This window comes from Idiotropiscis lumnitzeri, chromosome 4, assembly GCF_059441095.1.
Source record: "Idiotropiscis lumnitzeri isolate Australia: NSW breed Sydney's pygmy pipehorse chromosome 4, RoL_Ilum_1.0, whole genome shotgun sequence".
In the NCBI taxonomy this organism is placed as follows: Eukaryota; Metazoa; Chordata; class Actinopteri; order Syngnathiformes; family Syngnathidae; genus Idiotropiscis; species Idiotropiscis lumnitzeri.
In genome coordinates this window covers 2,017,646-2,038,832 of record NC_142394.1, presented here as the reverse complement: position 1 = coordinate 2,038,832, position 21,187 = coordinate 2,017,646, and the positions used below count along the sequence as shown (strand labels likewise).

At 39.2% G+C, this 21,187-nt stretch overlaps 1 protein-coding gene across 2 annotated transcripts; it reads left to right on the top strand.

The window, feature by feature from the left end:
• The first annotated feature begins 1,823 nt into the window (after positions 1–1,823).
• On the top strand, positions 1,824–21,012 carry ccdc142 (coiled-coil domain containing 142). 2 transcript variants are annotated; one of them, XM_088295100.1, is made up of 19 exons: positions 1,824–1,993; positions 2,129–2,207; positions 2,733–2,798; positions 4,736–4,770; positions 5,028–5,073; positions 6,590–6,834; positions 8,987–9,214; positions 10,018–11,144; positions 12,935–13,224; positions 14,254–14,340; positions 15,399–15,581; positions 15,960–16,126; positions 16,520–16,672; positions 17,016–17,130; positions 18,220–18,397; positions 18,490–18,600; positions 18,900–19,000; positions 19,892–20,060; positions 20,795–21,012. In XM_088295100.1, exons 3-19 carry the CDS (start codon positions 2,741–2,743, stop codon positions 20,901–20,903), a joined length of 3,402 nt encoding a protein of 1,133 aa, XP_088151226.1. In that variant the 5' UTR covers positions 1,824–1,993; positions 2,129–2,207; positions 2,733–2,740; the 3' UTR covers positions 20,904–21,012. The 2 variants fall into 2 exon arrangements, with proteins under 2 accessions (XP_088151226.1, XP_088151225.1); XM_088295099.1 differs by having other exon boundaries at positions 1,824–2,051.
• Positions 21,013–21,187: the final 175 nt, after the last annotated feature.

Sequence of the window (21,187 nt, the reverse complement as noted above, 5' to 3'; positions counted from 1 at the left end):
GTAGGCGGGGCACACCCTGAACTGTTATGTTGATGTTATGTCTTATCTTTCAAGTCAGTGATAGAGAGGAGGTCTTTGAGAATTACACAACTGAGGTGAAGACTTCTGGAATTCCGTTTCTATGGAAATGATTTCCAGCGGGCTTAGGTTGACTAAGTGTAATTTTCTATTAAGTATGAGGTTTATAGTAGTGATTCAGTACAATCAGCATACACATTTGAACAATATAATGGGTGCTTAATCAGGGGTGGACATTTGTGGTGCGCATACGCTCTGAAAATATAAAAAGGGCATCAGATTTAAGTTTGTCACTGTACATTTGCATACCAAGTATTTTGCATTTTCTATTTCGGTATAGTAGTGGTAATGGGCGGCACGGTGGATGATTGGTTAGCACGGTAGCCTGACAGTACAGAGATCGTGGGTTCAATTCCGGCTCGGGCCTTCCTGTGAGGAGTTTGGATGTTCTCCCCGTACCTGCGTGGGTTTCCTCCCGGTACTCCGGTTTCCTCCCACCTTCCAAAAACATGCATGGCAGGTTGATTGGACACTCTAAATTGCCCCTAGGTATGAGTGTGAGCGCGGATGGTTGTTTGTCTATCTGTGCCCTCCGATTGGCTGGCAACCAGTTCAGGGTGTACCCCGCCTACTGCCCAAAGATAGCTGGGATAGGTTCCACAACCCCCTGCGATCCTAGTGAGGACAAGCGTTACAGATAATGGATGGACGGTATAGTAATGGTAATGTTGCACTCTAGAGAACTGTGGCAAATCAACTGGTTGAATGGTCCCGCACCCTAAGTACAAGTTCATCCAGCAAGATCAGTTGGTTGAGAAATGAGTACCACGCAACAACCTCGAGTGGTAACATGGTCCACAAGATGTTTGCATCGTTATAATCCTCTGCTTGCACATGAAGGCCAAAAACAAATTCACTCTTTTTTTCCTCGGCCCTCTATATATTCTGCGATACTCCTGTGTTTTAATGAACCCATCCTGTTACGTTACTATCCATTATCTGCAACGTTTATGCTCACAAGGGAGCCGAGTTGTGTTGTGTTTTTCTGTCGTATCGTCAGCAAATTTGACGATGGTGTTGTTTCCGTGTGTGTGAAGTGCCCCATAGAAAATGTCTCCTACCTACAGTATGTGCCTTCATTACTTGAGGGTTTGAAAAGAATAGTCTGTGGCGTATATGTATGGTGGACTGAAAGTGCCAAAATTAAATAAATAAATACACCATGAAATGTTTAATTAAAATTCTCATTAATTAATTGTTTCATTCATTCATTATCTATGGAATTAAATAAATCATCAAACTTTGATGGGCGAGTTTGACAGATAAACTAATTTCATGTAACACTGCAACAAGGGACCATGAAATAATGAATTAAATACAGAATTAATTAATTAAATACAGAAAAAATTATATATTTTCCATATAATTATTGGTAATTTAATTACTTAATGACACATTGATTTTTTGAATTCCATATTTCATTAATAAATGAAAGCTTTAATTAATGTCACGTTTATTTAATTATTTAATTATGCATTTATTTATTAATCTGATTTATCTCATTTCTTATTTAATGAATGAATGAAACAATCAATTTGTTAATGACAATTTTTATTAAACATTTCATTTCACTTTCTGCCCTTTGAATGTAAACTAAAGATCACGAGTTAAAAAAGAATTGTAGTAGTTAAATTTTTCCAAAAGATGGCAGCATTTCAACAATAGGCAGTCTTAACATACAAATAGGTCAACCGTGAAGAAGAAGAAAAAGTAAACGCACGAACACGGAAGCCTTCGTCTTTTCCATGACAACAGAGAAACCAACGTCGCCTTGGATTGGCTACCGTTTTATTTTCGAGTCTCGCGAGCAAACGCTATTTTTAACACCCACGAGGATTAACAAATACATGGATGGATGGATGGACAGTTCACAAATCTTGATTTTTGTCCAACATGTCATTGAAAGAATATTGCGGTTTGTTTCACGAGAACGGATAAAAAAGATGAAATTTGCTGCTTTGCCGAAGTGTATCGTGAGTTTATCCGATGTCAGACTTGCGTCATCTGGTTGTGGCGTTAGCTCATTCCACGATGATGGCATGTTTTTCAGACAACCGCTTGGTCTCACTCTCAGGGATGTACCAAACTTGGATCTAAAGGAGAATTTACTTGGACTGTTTCAGAAAGATGTAAGTTTACGCCTTTGGCCTTCCACCTCTGAAATTCCACATTATTCATGGCAGTTACATTGCAGGTTCGTAGAGAAACTGTATAGTCAAAGTCTTAATCTTAAAAAAGAATGAGTGACATCTTATTGTTTTTGCAATTGTACTTAAATACCGATCAAGTGTTTGATTGTTATCTTTTGGAAATGTAGTTGAGTGCAATTTATCATTCTAAAACTAAAGAAGTTGCCTTTCTTTTTCCATTTTGTATCAACATTTTATGCATTTATTTCTACAATACAGTACTATTAAATTTTATTTTTATAGTGCATTGCACAACAGCTGGAGCTGTAACAAAGTGCTTTCCATATAGTGTAATATAAATTAGCACGTAATAAGACCACAAATTAAAACACATTAACACATTTACAATAGATACAAGAAGAACAGCAGAACAGTGACAGTCTCATGTTGAGTCAAAACCTAAAGAATAAAAATGTGTCTACATAAAATTGCACCGGATAGATGATTTATATGCTTTCTTTTCAGAGTCTGCAATGGATGAAAATAATTTCGACATACTAAGAGACCCTCGTGGAAAGCCTGGCCAAGCAGGTGATCTTGACACACACTCTTTACTCATTTTATAAATAGTGGTGTATCCAAGATCACCATAAATAGTATGACTTAAGATGCAACAAAAGTATCAATAATGGTATCAAGACAAAAAAAAAAGATCAGAAACAGTAAATCAATGTAAACAATCAAATAGGTGGAGTGGAAGTGTTAAAACAGATGAGTTTTGATTGTTTTATCTGTGGAGGGAGAGAGTTCCTGGTCGATGGTGAAGAGAAGATGACCCCTGGGGGACACCCAGTATCTATGTGCCCAGACTTGTGATTCCTAAGGTGGACAAATTGTTGACGGTCAGTGAGGTAGGATGAAACCATGAGAGTGTAACACCAGTGGTCCCAATGCCAGCGAGGCCGTGCAGGAGTAGCGATTGAGAAATGGTGTTGAACTCAGCGCTTAGGTCGAGGAGGATGAACATGGTGAGTAGTGTACAGTTGACTGCACAGAGGAGGTCAGATGTGAATTTGACCAGGGCTGTTTCAGTGTTGTGATAGGATGGAAACTAGATTGGAAGTCTTCATGGAGGTGATTTGTCAAGAGGTGGGACTGAAGGTGGGCAACAACCACCCGTTCAATATTTTTTTTTTAAAAGGAAGTGAGGTTGCAAATGGGCTATATAGATTAAGATTAGATGTGTCGGCAGACTCCGCACTGTTTTTTTTTTTCATAATAGGTGTTATGGCAGCTAGTTTGAGTGCGAGGGAGCAGTTCCAGTGGTGAGTTGTTCAGAGTGGCGAATAATGTTGCTAATGTCATTATTTTATAAAGTGCTCTTACACTTTGTTCTGTAACTATGTCTTTTGTATGATTTCAGATTTCTGTAAACCGAGGATCCTCTTATTGTATGCGCTAACACAGTGATTCTCCAATTGTGATTCTACTATGCTACTGTATTTTAATAATGGTCATTATGGTGGTTCTTAGAGCACTCGGTTTGTTTGTTTTTTAGGTGATACTTGTGTACAAAATTTGGAAACCACCATGGTAACGCATTAATAAAGTGTTGCGTCTGAAATGTATTTAAAAACAAATATTTGTTTTCTTTATCTTTTAATACCGTACCTTTTTGGTTTATATTGATTTTAAAAGCTAACCTTTAATTTTCCAAATTAGAAATACTGTATGGCAAATAGTAGCATCCCATGAGCGCACAGTAACAAAAACGGTCAACACAATTGAGCATCCAAAATTAAATGTCCAAAGAGAAGTACAATTTGGGGTTCAACCAAAATCTTCTGGGAAAATATGCCTCAAAATAGAAACAGATGTGTGAAATGTCACCGAATCCTGGGAGACTTGATCTCATTCAACCAATGATGGCAAAGACGAAAATATATTGATAATCACTGAACAGGAAATGGAACTGCCCGCAACATAAAAAGTGATCGGCAGATTGGGAAAATATGAATAATTAAATAATCTCACCACTCAATGCAAGATTTATTAATCTCAGCATACCTGTAAAAGGGTGTGTGTGTGTGTGTGTGTGTGTGTCAGTGTTTGCAAGCGTGCACGAGTAGTGGGAGCCTAGTGTGTGAGGTATCAACAGGAACTACTAAGACTGTGATCAGGGCTTACTGGGATCATGGGCTAGCTCACCTAATAAGGGCCATGTGTCTCTCGTGCATACTAAACACAACAACACGTGGAAGGCCTTCATCTCACTCATTGGTGGACTGTCAATTTAACTATTTAGACAACATTGTCCAAGGTCTTACATTGCACAGGTACACTTGTGCTGTGTGCTATCCAAATAATTGTTCGGGTCAAATAAACAGGGTGGGAAGGAACACATTTATTGCAACCGATATATTTTTTTGGGATGACCCAAATACACACATATTTGTATTGCACTACATGCTTCCACTGATCATAAGTAGATTCATTTTCAGTGTGTTTTTATTTCTTCTTACTTCCAGAAAAATCCAGATCATTCACTCCAGAAGAGGAGAAGGTTAGTTGTTTAATGTGTCTGTTCATTTTCAGTATTTTTTGTTATCTTAAACCCCATTCTACATGCAACACTGTTGTAACATCAGCAGTGGAAATACAAACATCAAATCAAAAGTTCTGTATCTCATTCTTGGAAATACTCAGAGAAAGATACATGAATTGAGGGCACAAATTTGTGTCGCATGCTTTCCTAGGAAATGGTCTGACATTTTTCCTCCTAATTCTTAAGACACTCATTTTGAATTCTTTATCTTGCAGAAGGCGTGCATATCCTCTACGGCAGAAGAAGATCTCAACACAAATGGTAGAGTGTGAACATATGCTCCATTCACTACCATACCCTGTCTGTCTGAAGGGAAGCATGGGCACAATTTGTACTTGTATTTTTTGGGAGTGACAAACTTTAAAATATGTGTTTACAACCTATGTGAACACATTTCATCATTGAACAAAAACGTTAAGAAGTATTTTACAGTAGGCCAGGGTTGGACTGGCTGTCTGGCATAGCAAGCTGTCTGCTTGGCAGGTGTGTTTTAGGGGCTATGTAGTGCTAATTTAGTTGAATTTTTCCCAAGAAACCGGCCACAATTTAGAGGGCGTGGCCCATTTATCCATTTACAATATAGCTAATAAACTAAACCAGTCAGTAGTCTATGAACTCTGCCCAACATCGCCCCTTTGAGGGGAAGGCCCAGTATTCCTACTTAACTATAGACAGCACACTGAGCCAATCCGGATATAGTTAGGTCCATGTCACTACTGCTGCTCGTCTCACAGCAACAGAGAGCGTGCAGGACAGAGTGGTTGGAAAGTGTAAAGCACATGTCACATTTGGTTAATACAGAGCGAGGATTGGACGTGATGGCGCTAACGTTAGCTGGATTAATTTACTTGCCTTCAGCAATGGCGAGCAATTTACTCAGTAAAAGGGATACAAATTAATTGCCATCGCTCAACAATGATCATGTGCGCACTTGCATATTTCCCAAAATCTTGCAGTAACAGCATCTTGATCGAATAGAGTAGTAGGTTTTCAAGTTGTGGATGAGCAGCAACTGTCAATAGGCTACATCATAACACCTGAAATAGTAAGGCAGCATATTAGTTTGTATTTATAGCAATCCTCGATGTTATAGTTGAACATGTTTCAAAACTACTCAAAGGATAATTAAAATATTTGCAAATTAAGCATGCTTACTCAGACCAAAGACGAGTATAGATATCCAGAAAATACAAATTCATCAAAGTGTGTCGTTTTTGGTTCTATTTTAAAATACACTAAACATTTACAGATAAAATTTTAAAGCCCTTATTGCCATATTGCTTTCTAATTCCGTTGCTCCATCAAATATGCCAAGAATGCTGGTACGTTTAATCAAAGTTTAATGTACTATCGTTTTAATTTTCTTTATTATTAATTTGTACGTATCTTAAAGAATTCAAGTGGTAAGATAATGATGGTTATAAAAGAGCTGCTGCTTGCTGGAGCAATATGCTGCGAGTTACTTCATCGGATTAGTCAACTAATTGCAACGACTATCTGTGACGAGTCGACACACCAAATAATCGTTTGTGGCAGTCCTAGTTGAGAATCGTTATTGCATGGACTACACAAACTGGGTTAGTGCTCAACAGTAAGCTATATTACTCACGTAACAATGCATATAACTTGCACAAAATGGGAAGGCACAAAATGAGTCAATGCGAGTATGAGCCAAAAATGCCTTTTTTTTGTGTCATTGCTTCTTTTTTTTTTAAATTGGTCCATGTCTCCTTTTTTTGAGCTTCACAATCACCCGCATCTGATGTTCACTTTTTAGGGTCTTGGTCACAGAGGACCATCTCTCGTTTACTCAGAAGCACCTTAAATCCTCGTATGAAGTGGCTGTTACCTGGTCACAGTCAAGATGATAATGAGAAGGAAGGGGAAGAAGAAGGGAACTTTGTCGCCGCCTGCAACCTGGTGTCCAGATCCTCTGCGCGTATACTGCGTTTGCAACATGCTCTGTTGAGTGTGTCAACGCAATGGCAGCATGTCAGCGGGGCACAAATGGGTTCTCCCAAGGTGAGCTGCTTGAGTCATATTCATGGTGCCAGTGAACTTAATTCAATCACTTCACAAATAAAATTGTATTGTATTGTATTTAATGACACTCTCAGTTAAAGAGAATTAGTTATGTATTTAAAACAATCGCATAACTGCCTCGGGAAAGGCCGCTTAGCTTAACGCCAGCAAACAATGGAAATGCCATTGACATGCTAACGGTTTGCATTGATAGTTACAAGTATGTTTTTTAGAAGCAACGGCTATTTGAGGACAAAAGATGGAGCAACAAATGTAGACAAAACATAACTCACAGGCTTTATCCTCCACAAAAAAAGTCTATCTCTGAATATGCATGCTATTCTCTATATAGTGATTCAAATGTTCAGAACCTGATGATTTGAATCAGGTGTGTTGGAGTAGGTCGGCATACAGTATAAAACAGGCAGGGCAGGGGCCCTTGAGGAACGGGTTTGGACACCCCTTGGTAAGGGGATAAGGCTGGATATTCACACACAGGCAAATATTACAGCATTTTACTGAGTCCCTTACTGTAGTAGAAGAAAAGAATTGTACTTTATGTCCTGCATGAGTAGTATGCAGCCTCCTGGTGGCAAAGGTGGGCACACGAGAAGGCACAGCACAATGAAATGAACTGCAGCAGAATGTTAATTTCTTTTCATTCTACTCAATTACATTATTACTCTTTGTTTTTATACAGTATAATATTGTGGGCTTCTATTTTACCTTATTTAAGAAACACCAAAGTTTTTTTTTGAAGGGGCATTTCCATTCATTTCAATGGGGAAAGATGATTTGAGATATTGAGATTTTGAGTTAAGATTGTAGTTACGGAATGAATTAAACTCGCATCTTGATGCACCACTGTACTTAAAGCATGCCGTCAGATAATTGAAATATCTGAGAGACACCTGCTGGATTCTCAAGATGTACTTTGCAGTTCATTACTTGGCATATTTTCATCATTTAACATCAGTGTTGGGCAACTATGCATTTTACTGATTACCTGCTTTTGAAAGTAACCCATTACTTAACAAGATGACCATCTGTTTAAAGTAATGATTTACTTTTTAAAAAAATGTCTGAGATGAACTGATTTGATTATGATTTTGACTTTTAGTAAGGAAAATACAGAATTTGCAATCAGACCTGGTAAAGTGAATTTGTAATGATGATCTACAACTCTCGTGTGGGGTAAAATGTTAAAGGGGAAGTCAACCCTAAACAATCTTTGCAATATGAAGTTTTATGTGCCTTCACTAGTCGAAACATGGCATTATTATTGATATTGCATTCGCGGAATATAAGTTAAGCAGTAAAATCCACCCGTTTTTAGCCATCTCAATGGGCGTCCATTTTATTACTTTGTGTCGACTGAAAATGACATCAAAGACGCTCATGGTTAAGGGAACGACCAATCACGGCTCACCTGTTTTCTGAAGATTAGCCATGATTTTTAATTATCTGAGCCTGGAGCGACCGTGATGTCATTTTCAGTCAACAGAAGTGAAAAAATGGCCGCCCCCTGAGCTGATGAAAAACTGGCAGATTTTACTGCTCAACTCATATTTTCCAAACTTAATCAGAATGTTTCAACTAGTGGGCCTGCGTATAACATATTCTTGTAAATAAATAAATAAATAAATAAAATAAAAAATATTTGGGTTGACTTTCCTTTGAAATGTTTCGAGCCTTTGACTATGGTGGGAGATACCTGCATTTGATTAATATTTATAGCAATAACAATACAATATGTATTTGATTTAATATAAATATAGGAAGTGATTTTTGGTCCATTGCATAAATAATCCCAGACTGTACACAATAAATTATCAACTCACTCAATTAATTTACTCATATGGGAAAGATGTTTATATTGCCAATATGTGTTCCTATTATCAAAAACACAATGTTTTTTTTTTTGGATGTACGTATTGCGTATACTTGATCAGCGGTCCCCAACACTGTTCAACATGAAGTTGTTGGGGCTTCCGTTTTGAATAGTGATACATGAAAACCCTTTAAATTGAAATTCATTACATTGACAAATACAAATATAAAACCAGTGAAATGGGCATGGAATGAAGTCAGGACAATAGCTTGTTTTTTGACTTGGTCTAAATCCTTGTTTTCTCTTCTAATACTGGTCCAGATCTGTGTCAAGGGCAGGACTGTGTCAGGTGACGGTCTTCTGCTCGTGCCTGCGTTGCCCTTCTTGAATAAGCATTACCAAGCTCTGTGGAAGCTTTTGGAGCACAGATCACTGCTGCTTTTCATCCACGAGTATACCAGGAGAGCTCGTTCAACTGCTGCGTACATCTCTAAAGTGAGCCACCTGCTTGAAGATCACTTGAGGAAGACGCACCTCTCATCTAACCCAGTATGTACAAAATTTGCAATGAGCATTATATACAGCAACATTATTATCGTGTTACAATTTTAGTTTGACTATTCTTGGCTGCAATTAAAACCATACACCTTGACTAAGATTGTGTCACAAAAAAGCAAGGCTGCTTTATTTATATAGTGCATTTCCTGCAAAAGGTAACTCAATGTGCTTCACAATTAAAGTACATTAAAAAATATTTACAAACACAACAGTCAGATGTTTCAAATCAAAGAAATAAAAGGTATCTTACTTCAATGACTTAAAGAACATAAAGTGGTAACATTTAAAAGTGCAAACAATACGGTTAAAGCCATCTAGGAACAAAGGAGGGCTGTAACTAACTATTATTTTAATAATTGATCTGTTGATTATTTTATCGATTCTTCAATGAATCGGATTAAAAAAAAAAAACATGGAAATTTGATTCTAAAAAGGCTTTTTTATTTATTTATTTATTTTATTTAAACAATATTTTACCAACAGTGTGTACGGGGTACAACTGCATAATACCCTAGCCTAATAGTAAGGCTACTTGGTTTACTCGCATAAGGATGAAAATATTGAACACATGAAGCACTGCAGCTCTGGAACCACCGTGATAAGTATGCTGTTTTAATGGCTCATCTTTCTTTGAGTCTGTTTAAAATCAGCAAAACTATTCTAGATGTCGAGATTGAATATGAAATCATACTTATGTATTTGATTAATCAAGGTCGATTCTGATGTTAAATTAAAATTGAAATAAGTGAAATTATGCTTTTTCGTTTTCTCATCATTTATTCTGTCCTTTGTAGACGCCACACCTGTGCTCATCAGCCAAGGGTCAGCTCGTGTCCTTGTGCCGGGAGTTTCGCATTCACGTCAACCACTGGTCTTGTCTATATGGAAAAGTCCAGTCCGACCACTACCTCAGGCGTGCTCTGGCCCAGCACAGCAAGTTGCTGGAAGAAATTCGACAGTCTCTTGATTTGCTTGGGCTGCAAGTGCTCATTTTAACGGAACATTATGTGCATGCTGTTCTGTTTACCATGGGACAGTCTGATTTGGACCAGATACCAAGGGAAGTCATGGCGGACATTTTAGCTTGTATAGACCTCTATAACACAGCACTGGAGGAGCAGAGAGTGCAGAGCAACACCACACATCTGAGGACTAACGTATTTCAACAGATATGTTATACCACGCTGACAAACAGTCACAGACGTCAACCTGCTGCTGTCTCAATTCAAGACCTGCTGAGTGTTTTGGCAGCGCATCACGCAAACACGGCAGCCAATCAGCTCCATGTGTGGACCACACGGCAAAGTGTGTGTCAATCCCATACTAAGCAGGAGATTTGTGCCAGGTTGCTGTCCACGCTCCCTCCAACGGTAACTTGGCAGCCGCTACAGGATGCATCCTCGAAATCTCACTCCTCCTGCCATCGTTACACTCCCAAACTTCACTTGGAAAATGCTAATGCTGAAAATCATTCGGATTTAAGAAAAGCTGTATTTTCTCCTTTCAAAGATAGGAAGAACTTATCCTTTCAGTGCCAAACATGTGCCTCCAACACTGGTCCAGTACGGACAGATTTAGAACATGACAGCCCTTTAAGAAACTGTCAACATTTGCAGAAGTCAAGTCAAGCCTCCATCTTCCATCATTTGTCAACCAACCCACTGTCAGACTTCAGCCAACAGGACCAGTCCAAAGTTGAGCTTCTATTTCATGTGCTTTGTTGCTCGAATGATCTGCTAGCTCCGCTGCTGTCTCATCCGTTGGCACCTACGATACATTTTCCTCACACTGTCGCAACAGACATTCTACCAGCAAATGGGAAGGCTGATACAAACCAAAGGATCACGGACTGCGCTATGGAGGGAACTCACCAGGTTATTGCTGAAATGGAAATAACCGCCATGCCAGCAGTCAGTCCCAGGTAATTGTTCCTTCGGCTGTCTTTGGCGTTTTTAGATGCTTCGAGATGACTGACAGATTCAGAATGACTTGCTTTGGAGCTTTTGATTTTTTTAAATGAGCATAAAAAGTTGCCAAGTGGCAAAAAATGAGCTCAGCTGATGATTTGTAGTTAATGAGACACACCTCTTAATAACTGGTTTGGTCTTTAAAAAAATCGGGAAAAATATTGATCATTGTTTTCCGATGATGTTTGCCAGTGACCTTTTTTGATTAAACACCAAGAAGATCAGTCTGCTTTCATTAAAGATAACAGAAATCATAAAACATTTACTTTGGAGAAGTTGAAATAGGAGGATTTGGACAAAAATGTCAAATTGAAATTTGAAGTTGGACAAAAGCTCTAAACAATGAAATGATGATCAAGATAGTTGTCAGTTAATTTGACGATTGATTAGTTTTGACGTGGTGTATTTGATGCACCGACGCAGTCTCGGTAGCTGGTGCCATTTCTGTATGTAACACATATAGAGGGTGCATCGTATCGCTGGGCACAGGCATGCCAAAACCCATCTTAGCTTAGCATGCATGTTAAACCATGAACCAGCATGTGTGTTTGTTTTTTAGCTTCTTTTTTTTTATAAAGGCAGGCAGCTGGAGAAAAACACATTTCTGTAAAACTTTATTGGAGTATTTAACAATGTACTCACATGAGTCCATCAAGAAGAGCAGGTTCTCTTGTCACTGTCAGTCAAGTCAAGTCAGTCAGTCTCACATTAAAACAGCCGCGCAAATTTACACACAAGCCTCAAAGTCGCTTGATCGCACACTGCCGGTGTAGGCAAGTCACTTTCTCAAACAGTCCATGTACGGTCTCGGTGTTACATCAAAAGCAAAACTATCACACAACAGACTGAAGAGCAAACAATGAAATAACCAAAACAAGGAACAAAGAAGTACAATTAACGCACATGTATCGCTCATGCCATTCAAATTCCAAGTGCTGCAAAATATTCTGGGAGTGCTTCAGCCAGTCAGATCTCCGGTTCAACAGATGTCGTGAGTGGTGTGCTTTTGGGCAGCGTCTTTTATTTATTTATTTGAGCCTGTTGTGTAAAGGCTAATATAACCTGTGATGTTTCTTTCTTACAATAACATCAATGATAAGACTGGCTATGACATTGGACAGGAGCCCTTTTTATCCAGCTTTCTTTAGCGCCAACCACGTAACTGGTCTGTTGTAAACTGACTGTGGTCTCAAACCGTGACCAACAGAGGGTGCTAACAGACTGTTAATTGCTCCCCGCCAGTACCAACAGGGTACACTAACTGAGGGTGCCAAAGAGTCAGTCCAGTATGCCGTTAGACATACAACATGTACAGATTTGGAACTCTGTCCACACGCAAGGTGTTCTTGAATATCAATCGTTCAGAAGCTCCAAAATCACATTGCTCAATAGACAGTATAGTGCGCAGATTTTCTGACATTTCAGAAATGTTTGCACCAGGAGAAATGAGCTGTTCTCTACCGGTGCTGTTTAATGGACGAAACCACATTTTGAGATTGGAGGTGCAAGATCTTGAATTGTTTACCAGAGGGGTCGTTGCATAGGCCAAATAGGACTTTCTCAAATTGTAAGTGTAGTAAACATCATGTCTGCCTTCAGTTTGCATTCATGCTTGAATTGACTCTTTTCATTCATGACCACAGCGAGAGTTCATAATATAAAAGATTCCAAATGTTTCGAACACACCTCATACTCATGACATCTTCTGTGAAACTAGTTTTCGGTTTGTACCTTTTTTTTCTAGCTCAGTTTCTGCACAGCGAGGTCTGGAGAAGGCTGTGGAAGATGTTAAAAAAGCCGAGGATGAATGTGCTCGCCGGCCTCGTTACGTTCAATGGTTGGACCTCGGCCAGTCGATGCTGTTTGCTGATCTGCTGGGACAGTACCGTACACTGCTGTGGGCTTGCTGCAGCAAAGCTCTGTGGGTGCAGATACATGTGCCACACGGAGCAAGAAGTACAGGGAGCATCAACCTCCACGACAATCAGAGAATCTTCCAAGTCCTTCAGACAATCAGCCAGGCCTCAAACATAGGTGAGAAGATAACTTCTGTACAGCACATAATCCATTTATGGCGGGCATTTTTCAAACGGCAGATTAAGTATGTGCGCAAGCACGCTGTTTTTTTTCCCCACCCAGTCTGCTTTCACAGACTTTGTACACCTCTACTGTATATTCAGCAATCCCTTGCAAACAAACCCTCCAAATTTTAATTGAAGATTGCAATTATATGCTACAATGCGTTCTACTCCTCAATTTGGTTTACATTGAGCTTGGTGACAGCATGGCTCAGCATTCAAAAACGACTAATGTTATTGCTAAAGTGTGTTGTGTTGGTTGTAGACAATTTGCCTTTATAAGCATGGTTAAAAATTCACATGTACCATCATTTACGCTTGCGGTGCAAAGATTAATCCACAATTTATCAATTATCTAATTAATGTAATTATTTCAGATAATCTATGAATCATTTGTATATCTTTTTTAATTTAAAATTTTCCAAATGCTCAGATTCAGCTTCTTAATAATAAATATCCGTATTCTGTAATCCTCCATGAAAGCGGACTGATTATGTATGTTATGTTATGACAATTGGTTTTACTACGGAAAAAAATGATCAATATTTTTGCCTATTTTCTGACATGTTATGGACAAAAACTCATGATTAATTTGTTTGTGTACTTCCAATTTGAAATTGAATAAAGGGCTGAAAATTTAAACATGTTTTTCATCCGATAATTATGATAATAATTAATAATATATTTTTTTAATTAACTCCAGATAGATTCTGCATTTCTAATTCATTGTGCTTTATGAGAATGGACTGAGCCAGATTCAAGCGTTGTAATAAGTCAACAAATTTCTGTACATTTGTCAAACACTGGAGAGATTTTATTTATTAACAGTTTCTATGGCGGTGTCATACTCCATTGCATTTATGTCGTTTTATGTTTATTCCTCACAACCAAGAATCATTCTACTTTCAGAATCCAATTTTATTGTTCAGTCTAAACGACATTGCAATTTTATTTTTCTCTCTCTCCCTCTCTCTTTTTTTTTCAGATCTACTTCCAAAGGAGTGCCAAGCCATGCTGGAGGAATTCAATCTGAATATGTTAGTCAGTGCAGCACATGCTCAGTGGGACTATGGTGAGTGAACAAAACAAACAAACACATACACGAAAGCCCAGATTTCATGAGCAATCCAAATTTAGGGAATGTCCTATATACTGTTGAGCATTGAAATATTTTATCCAACGTTATGAAGTTAGAGCCAAGTGTTGATTTTAAATGCTCTAAATCAGTTGGGGCGACATTTGACTGTCACTTATTAGTGGAATGTTGGTACTGTTGGTGGGTTGGCTGCAGTATTAAATCTAGTGAACCAATAAATTGTCTATTTAAGTCAAAGATAAAAAGTGAGTTGTGTACCGTATTTTCACGACCATAGTGCACACCCAAAAGTCCCAGATTTTCTCCAAAATTGACAGGGCATCTTATAGTGCCTTATGTGTGGACCAAGTTCCAAAAATCTGTTCATGTTATGACTTTCAAGTGCGCTCCGCTGGACTGTCTGGGAGCATGACACAGTGTGTTGTCACCTTCTGTTGGTGACGGTTTGAGACTCCAGTCTACGTATGTGGGGAAGAAAGCTGGATGAAAGAGATACATGTTTTGTGTTCATTGTATGGATTTGTTTCTTGTTTTGGTTGTTTCATTGTTTGCTAGTATGCTGCTCAGTTGATATTGGGTAGTTTTGGTTTTGATGTAACCGTACATAGTGACTTGAGTAGTGACTTGCCAACATCGGCGTTGTGTGATCAAGCGACTGCCAAGTTAATGTGTCCGCTTGCGCTGCTGTTCGAGTTTTCACAAAAGCCGGCATCATATCTGAGGGGCCGCGCGGCACTGCAGCTAGTTTGACTGTCTAGCAATGACGAGAGGGAACATGCCGTGTTTGATGGAGAACTTGCCCAACTGTTCATTTTGGATTCAGAAGATGAAGACTTTGATGGATTTGTAAATGAGGACTGATCAAAAAAAAAAATAATAGCATGTATGCTAAACTAAGGTATGTTTGGACATGTCTGCACCCTTTAACATGGTGCGCCCTATGGTCGTGAAAATACGGTAGCTCAAGAACATTTTTGGATGAAACTTATTCTACCATCATGCTGTCCTTGTCTCATCTCTTGTTTTTTTCTCAGTGGTGTGTGGAGGTTTGGGTACAGCTTTGAAAGACAAGTGTCTGACGACTGGAAACCAACACAACCGGTGTCTTGCGCCTTCATCAAATCAAGATGACAGTGTGATGATGTCTGTGACCGCCGAGTATTTGTTACAGCTTGCTCAACCTCTACTGTCGTCTCTTTCTTACTGCAATGCATCAGGTAAAGTTGCTGAGGTTAATACCTCCTAATATCGTCTGCTTTTATATATTTCATTGAAATGAGCTAATATAGTTTATTCGATCTTTGCCAAGAAACACTTAAAAGGTTTCAACTAAACAAGAATCCCCTTTCAACAGAAGTAAACAAACATATCTACTCGGTCAGTTTTGTAATAATAGAAAGAAAAAAAAAGGTTTTTATACATATCTGTCCGGGAACATCATATTGAACACAGCACATGTAAAAGAAAATCTATTCTATCGATTAATCACAATTATGTAATCATGATAAGTGATCAGTTAGTTGATTGTTAATCTCACCCAGATTTAGACAAGTGGATCCCAGCACCGTTTTTCTTACCTTTATTATCTATTTCAGGTTCTTTGAGCTTGGTCCCAACACGGCTCGCTTTCCACAGATGGACCGTTAGCTTGACGTTAGCTACCGTGCAATTGTCTACAGTGTGGGTCATGTCAAAGGCCTACCAGTTCCTCTCCTCATGGAGCCTCAACAAGTTCTTACTCATCACACAAGGAGACCTCAAAGTAAGCTCTCAAATGGAAAACCAGGGGTGGACAGTTAAGGCCTTCAAGAAAAAATTATTTTGTTAATTAATATCTTGGACGTATTATTTTAGTATTGCGTTTATTTTTATGAGCAATGTATTTTGTAATCTCAATTTTATTGATGACAATGCCTCGTTGCTTTGCATCATTTATTTCTTACTTTCCATTTTAACAAGTTGCACAGTGTTTGTTAAATCCCTGCTCTTATTTATGTCTGTTTTGTGTGTAGCAGTCTTTAATTTAACTTTGAAATGAATTAAATGTGATTGACGTTCTTATTATATGTTGTGAATTTCTGTATCCAACAAACTTTCCGATAATACGAATATGTCAGTAATTTCCTCGAATAAGAAGGTAATTCTTTGTCTCCAGGTGCTGAAAGAGTCGTTGGACAATTTGGTGCAACAAACTAAAGCTTTGATGGTGAACTCCGACAGTAATTGTCTTTCCACTCTTCACGTCCATAATCAACTTGTTCTGAAGCAGCAGTTCCGAATGGTTGATGTGGCCTCATCCAAGCTGCAGGTGACACGCTTCATCCTCTGTTGTTTCCATGCAAAGTGTTGTTTCTCTCACAACATGGACTGAATGGCATTCGTAACAAACACAAAATATTTGCAACATGAAAAACTGAAATGGAACAGACCCTCTGAGTCTTGGCAGCGGATTAACTTCTAAAGTGAAATATTTTTAGCAAGACAGTAAATGCATCTACATAGGCAGACTTACTTTAGATGTTTTTATGGCTACATTTTCATGTTGCTTCCATTTCAATACAGTCTACCTTAGTGTGGCTAGAAGAAATCGACAGACTGTTGGTACTAATGTCTGTTTTTTGTTTTGTTTTTTAACCTTTTTTTTTAATCAGGCTTTTTCTTCTCTGGTGCTGAAAACATTTTCTGATGACTGCAAAAGGATGTCTGCCGATCTTTTTGAGCAGACAATGCCCTCTGCTGGACACTGGAGACTCAACCTCAGGCCAGGTACAGTATTGTACTCTAAGCAAAGGTGTCAAACCCACGTCCAGAAAGTAAAAACCCTGCCACTGTTTGGTAATTCTACTCAACCGGCAGGTAAATGAGCTCCCAAGGCTATGATGAAAGATGTGATACAGCAAAGGTCTTCAATCCTGTTCCTCGAGGTCCACTGCCCTGTCTGTTCTCCATCTCTCCCTGCTGCAACACATCTGATTTAAATGATCCGATAAATTGCAAAGGCTGCAGAAGCCGGATAACAATCCTGATCATTTGAATCAGGTGTGTTGCTGCAAGGAGAGACAGTGGCCCTCGAGCAACAGGTTTGAAGCCATACTGAGAGATGGAAAACAGCACAGCGGGCCTCGAGGAACAGGAATGAAGATGCCTGTCATAGGGCTGTGCAATTAATCAAAATTCAATTTGGATTACTACACTCAATGATTACAAAATTGGCATCATAGTAAAAAAACTATTGTATACAATATATATTCTATATACAAAACATTGTTAAAATAGTACTCATTTTTCAGTGTATAATACTACCGTGAGTCTACTTGAGTTCAAATTTTGACCGTTCTATTAAATTGTTTATTTAACAGTTCTATTTGGATAAAAAGTGTATAGCAAGTAAACTCCAATGCACTGTTTCTTTATACAAGGATGCCACTCTATAATTTATATGTTTGCACCTTTTTTTTTAATTTAAGAGAAGATAAATTTGATTCGTCTAAATATTTTTTTTCCGTTTATGCATTGCATTTTTGTTTGTATCACTAAAAAAAAAAAAAGAAGAATTTTAAAAGTCAAGCAGCCCTAATCTGTCCTACAAACTGGCTAGCCTATCCAGTTTCTTAAGTTATTCACTCAGCACGAACGAGCACTGGTGATTTGCTAGGGACCGAAATTTAATAGAGAAAGCACTTGTTGCAGGAGTCTACCTTCCACAGCTGCTCCAAATGAAGACTGACTAGCTATTCAAATGAGCATTCTGATAGTGCTCCTTATTGTTAGCGTGGCATTGCCTTCTGTTGTGAAATACTTTCCATTCACTTGGCTGGCATGTGAATTCAGTTGCCGCTTTCTTTTGGTCAGCAGGCTTTCCTATCAGTCCCAGTGAGTATGCATCACAAGCTGCTCAGCATGTGATTGGTCAGGTTTTGGATGGAGTGGCGTTACTCTCTGATGCTGTCCGCATCCAGGCTCTTAGTTTAACCATGACAGCTTTCATGGAGGCATGGATGGAACATATCCTGAAAGAACGTATAAAATTCAGGTACATTCCTCCAACAATGAAGTCACAAACTTAAATATAAAACAGTACATGCATCTAACATTTGGCTATCATGTCTTTTGCTTCCTCCTCAGTGTGCAGGGAGCGCTCCAACTAAAGCAGGACTTTGATTCCGTCAGAGAATTTATCTGCTCTGACAGGTATGGCCTGCCCGAGGAACTCCTTCAGCGACTACTCAACCTTAGGTAACATCTTGCCCAGGTCTAACTTACCTTGAACTAACTCACATCATCCGTCTTTAGTGATGTGAACGCATCATTTGCCCCATATTCAAGCTCTTTATAGAGATGCTGTATCTATGCACCTGTGCTGTTAATGTGTACGGCCTAGTGTTTATCTCACTTAACATCTGTGCAAATCATTTTCTCACTGTGAGAAGCATCGCATATGTGCAGTAAATCAAAATAGAATGTGAACTTGTACTGCTGTTGTTTCTAAAACTGTTTTGATGAGCTGCGTGGCTATTTCCCTTGTGTTTCTTCAGAGTATTTCAACAGGTGGACTCTGCAGTATTATGCCTGCTTCAGCAGCCACAGGTCAGACCATATCTGCAGAGCAGAGCCTGGGAGTCTTTCATACACTGCTGTGAGTTGTGTACTGTCGTGTCAATTGATGAAGGAATGACATCATACATGCAATGCAAGTGTTCAAAACAAGTACTGGGCGGGGCGTCTCTCAACCCAGAAGTTGCAGGTTCAATCCTCAGTGACCAATGTATCCTGAAGCAAAATATTGAACTGCCAGTTGCCTCTTTTTATGGGCTATCATCAGTAGGTGAATAAGAGTATTGCTTTACAACAATTTGAATACATTAAGGTAAAAAAGTGAAAGCCTGTTCACTAGAGGAGCACTTTATGTATTGTAGTCCTAGTTGTCTTTGGCCACCTGTTGACTTTTCATCGCAAGGTTTTGGGAAAAGGCGTAATGATGACGGGAACACATTATTTCAAGTAGAAGGCAATCATCAAGACTGCGCTTAAGGTTCACGTCAGCACACCTTACATGCGTCTGGTTTGGTCCTTGTGAAAGCGAAAAGGAACAGAGCTCTTGTGTTTGTTTGTTGTAATGTTTGGGATAGTTCACACTAGCAGGTTTGATCCAGTAGGCTATCTTCATATTATTTAAATGTGAATTGTAACGATTGGGATACGAGCAAATCTCACACAAGCGTGAGGCAACTTTGTGTTGTTCATCGTTGTTCCGCGCAATGCCGATCACAGCACTTATACAAAACAGGTCCTACCTAGTCAACTGCAGAGGGGTCTGCCCTACGTGCACAGGGGTGGATTATATTTAAACCAGAGAGACCAACATGCACCCTGCGGACACGTGGATGCACAGAGGGGGCGCTAGAGCATTTCCCAGCTGTTTTAGGGCAGTAGGCGGGATACACCTTGAACTGGTTGCTAGCCAATCGGAGGGCAAATCTGTGCCACGCAATCTGAATGGAATGACCCAGCATGTGTCTATTTCCAGGTCCCACTAAAAGCAGTGGAGTCAGTTTGAGTGCAGAGGTGGGGAGCAGCATAACCAACCTGAGGGGAATGGAAGGGGACGACATCACTCAGTCTAATCCTTCCGTTCTCAGCACTGACATTCCTTCAGTGGACCCCTTTATCCCAGGAGAGCCCTACCTCGCGCCAAGGTAAAATTTTGAATTTTGTCAATTGTTGGAAAAATATAAGACCTTGACCTTGGTAATCATCATTGTCCAAAGACAGACGAAGCTTTCTTCTCTGCTCTATGTTTCTATATCACACACTAAAGACATTTTAATCAATTTTAATTAAAATATATGACAATTCAAAATTAAGGTTTGTTAAGACTATCTTGGATGGTCTCCATCATACCTCCCAAGGGTCAAGCATTATAGGACACTTAATACACCATATTTTAGTCTTGTTGAAATGGGCTCTTTTTCAGGGCAGGCCCTGCCTCATCGAAATAGTCATTATTGACTTCTTATTTTATTTTATACTCTATTTGCCAGTCGCTGATGGTAGTGGGACATCCGCCTGATTTGTGTGTGGGCAGCATGGGATTAGTTCCCACTCTGTGACAGTGTCAGTCTGCCCAGTGACTGGCTGGCGACCTATTCAGGGTGTGGTGCGCCTTTCGCCCGTAGTCAGCTGGGATAGGCTCCAGCACCCCTGACAACACCCCCCACCCCTCGCCGGCCCGCCCCCCCTCGCAACCTTGTACAGGATAAACGGTGTGGATAATGACATGACATTACTCTTTACCATCCTTTTAAGTAAAAATCTGTACGCAGGATGCAGTAACGTATAATAAGGTTGACAATTGCCTTATCAATGTCTCAAGCATCCAGTGTTTTCAGCATCTGAAATAAATTTGGTGCTTTCTCATTTTTGTTTCCAGTTTAGCTCTGGGTGCTACTCAACAAGACTGGTTGGACTTGAGGATCCATACCAGTTCTCGCCGCTGGCGGTTGCCAGGACTGCAGTGTCTTTCCAAGTCTGAACCCTGATCAACAAACACTGAGATCCAACTCATTTAATGGGACACTGTATTTTACAAGTAATAAAAAAGCTGTGTTGAAATAATGTGACATAGTCAATAAACACGTTGTTTGGTAATTGGTTTGTCTGAGTCTTAAATAAAATTTTAAACCAGTTGCTGTGCTGTGAGATGCACTCAACCGTCATATATCTACTTCATATTCTGTTCAGGTCCACTTTAAAAAAAAACTTCTAATTGGTCATAAATCGATTATTAAAACTGTCTGCATACTGTGCAGTCAAACATTCCCAT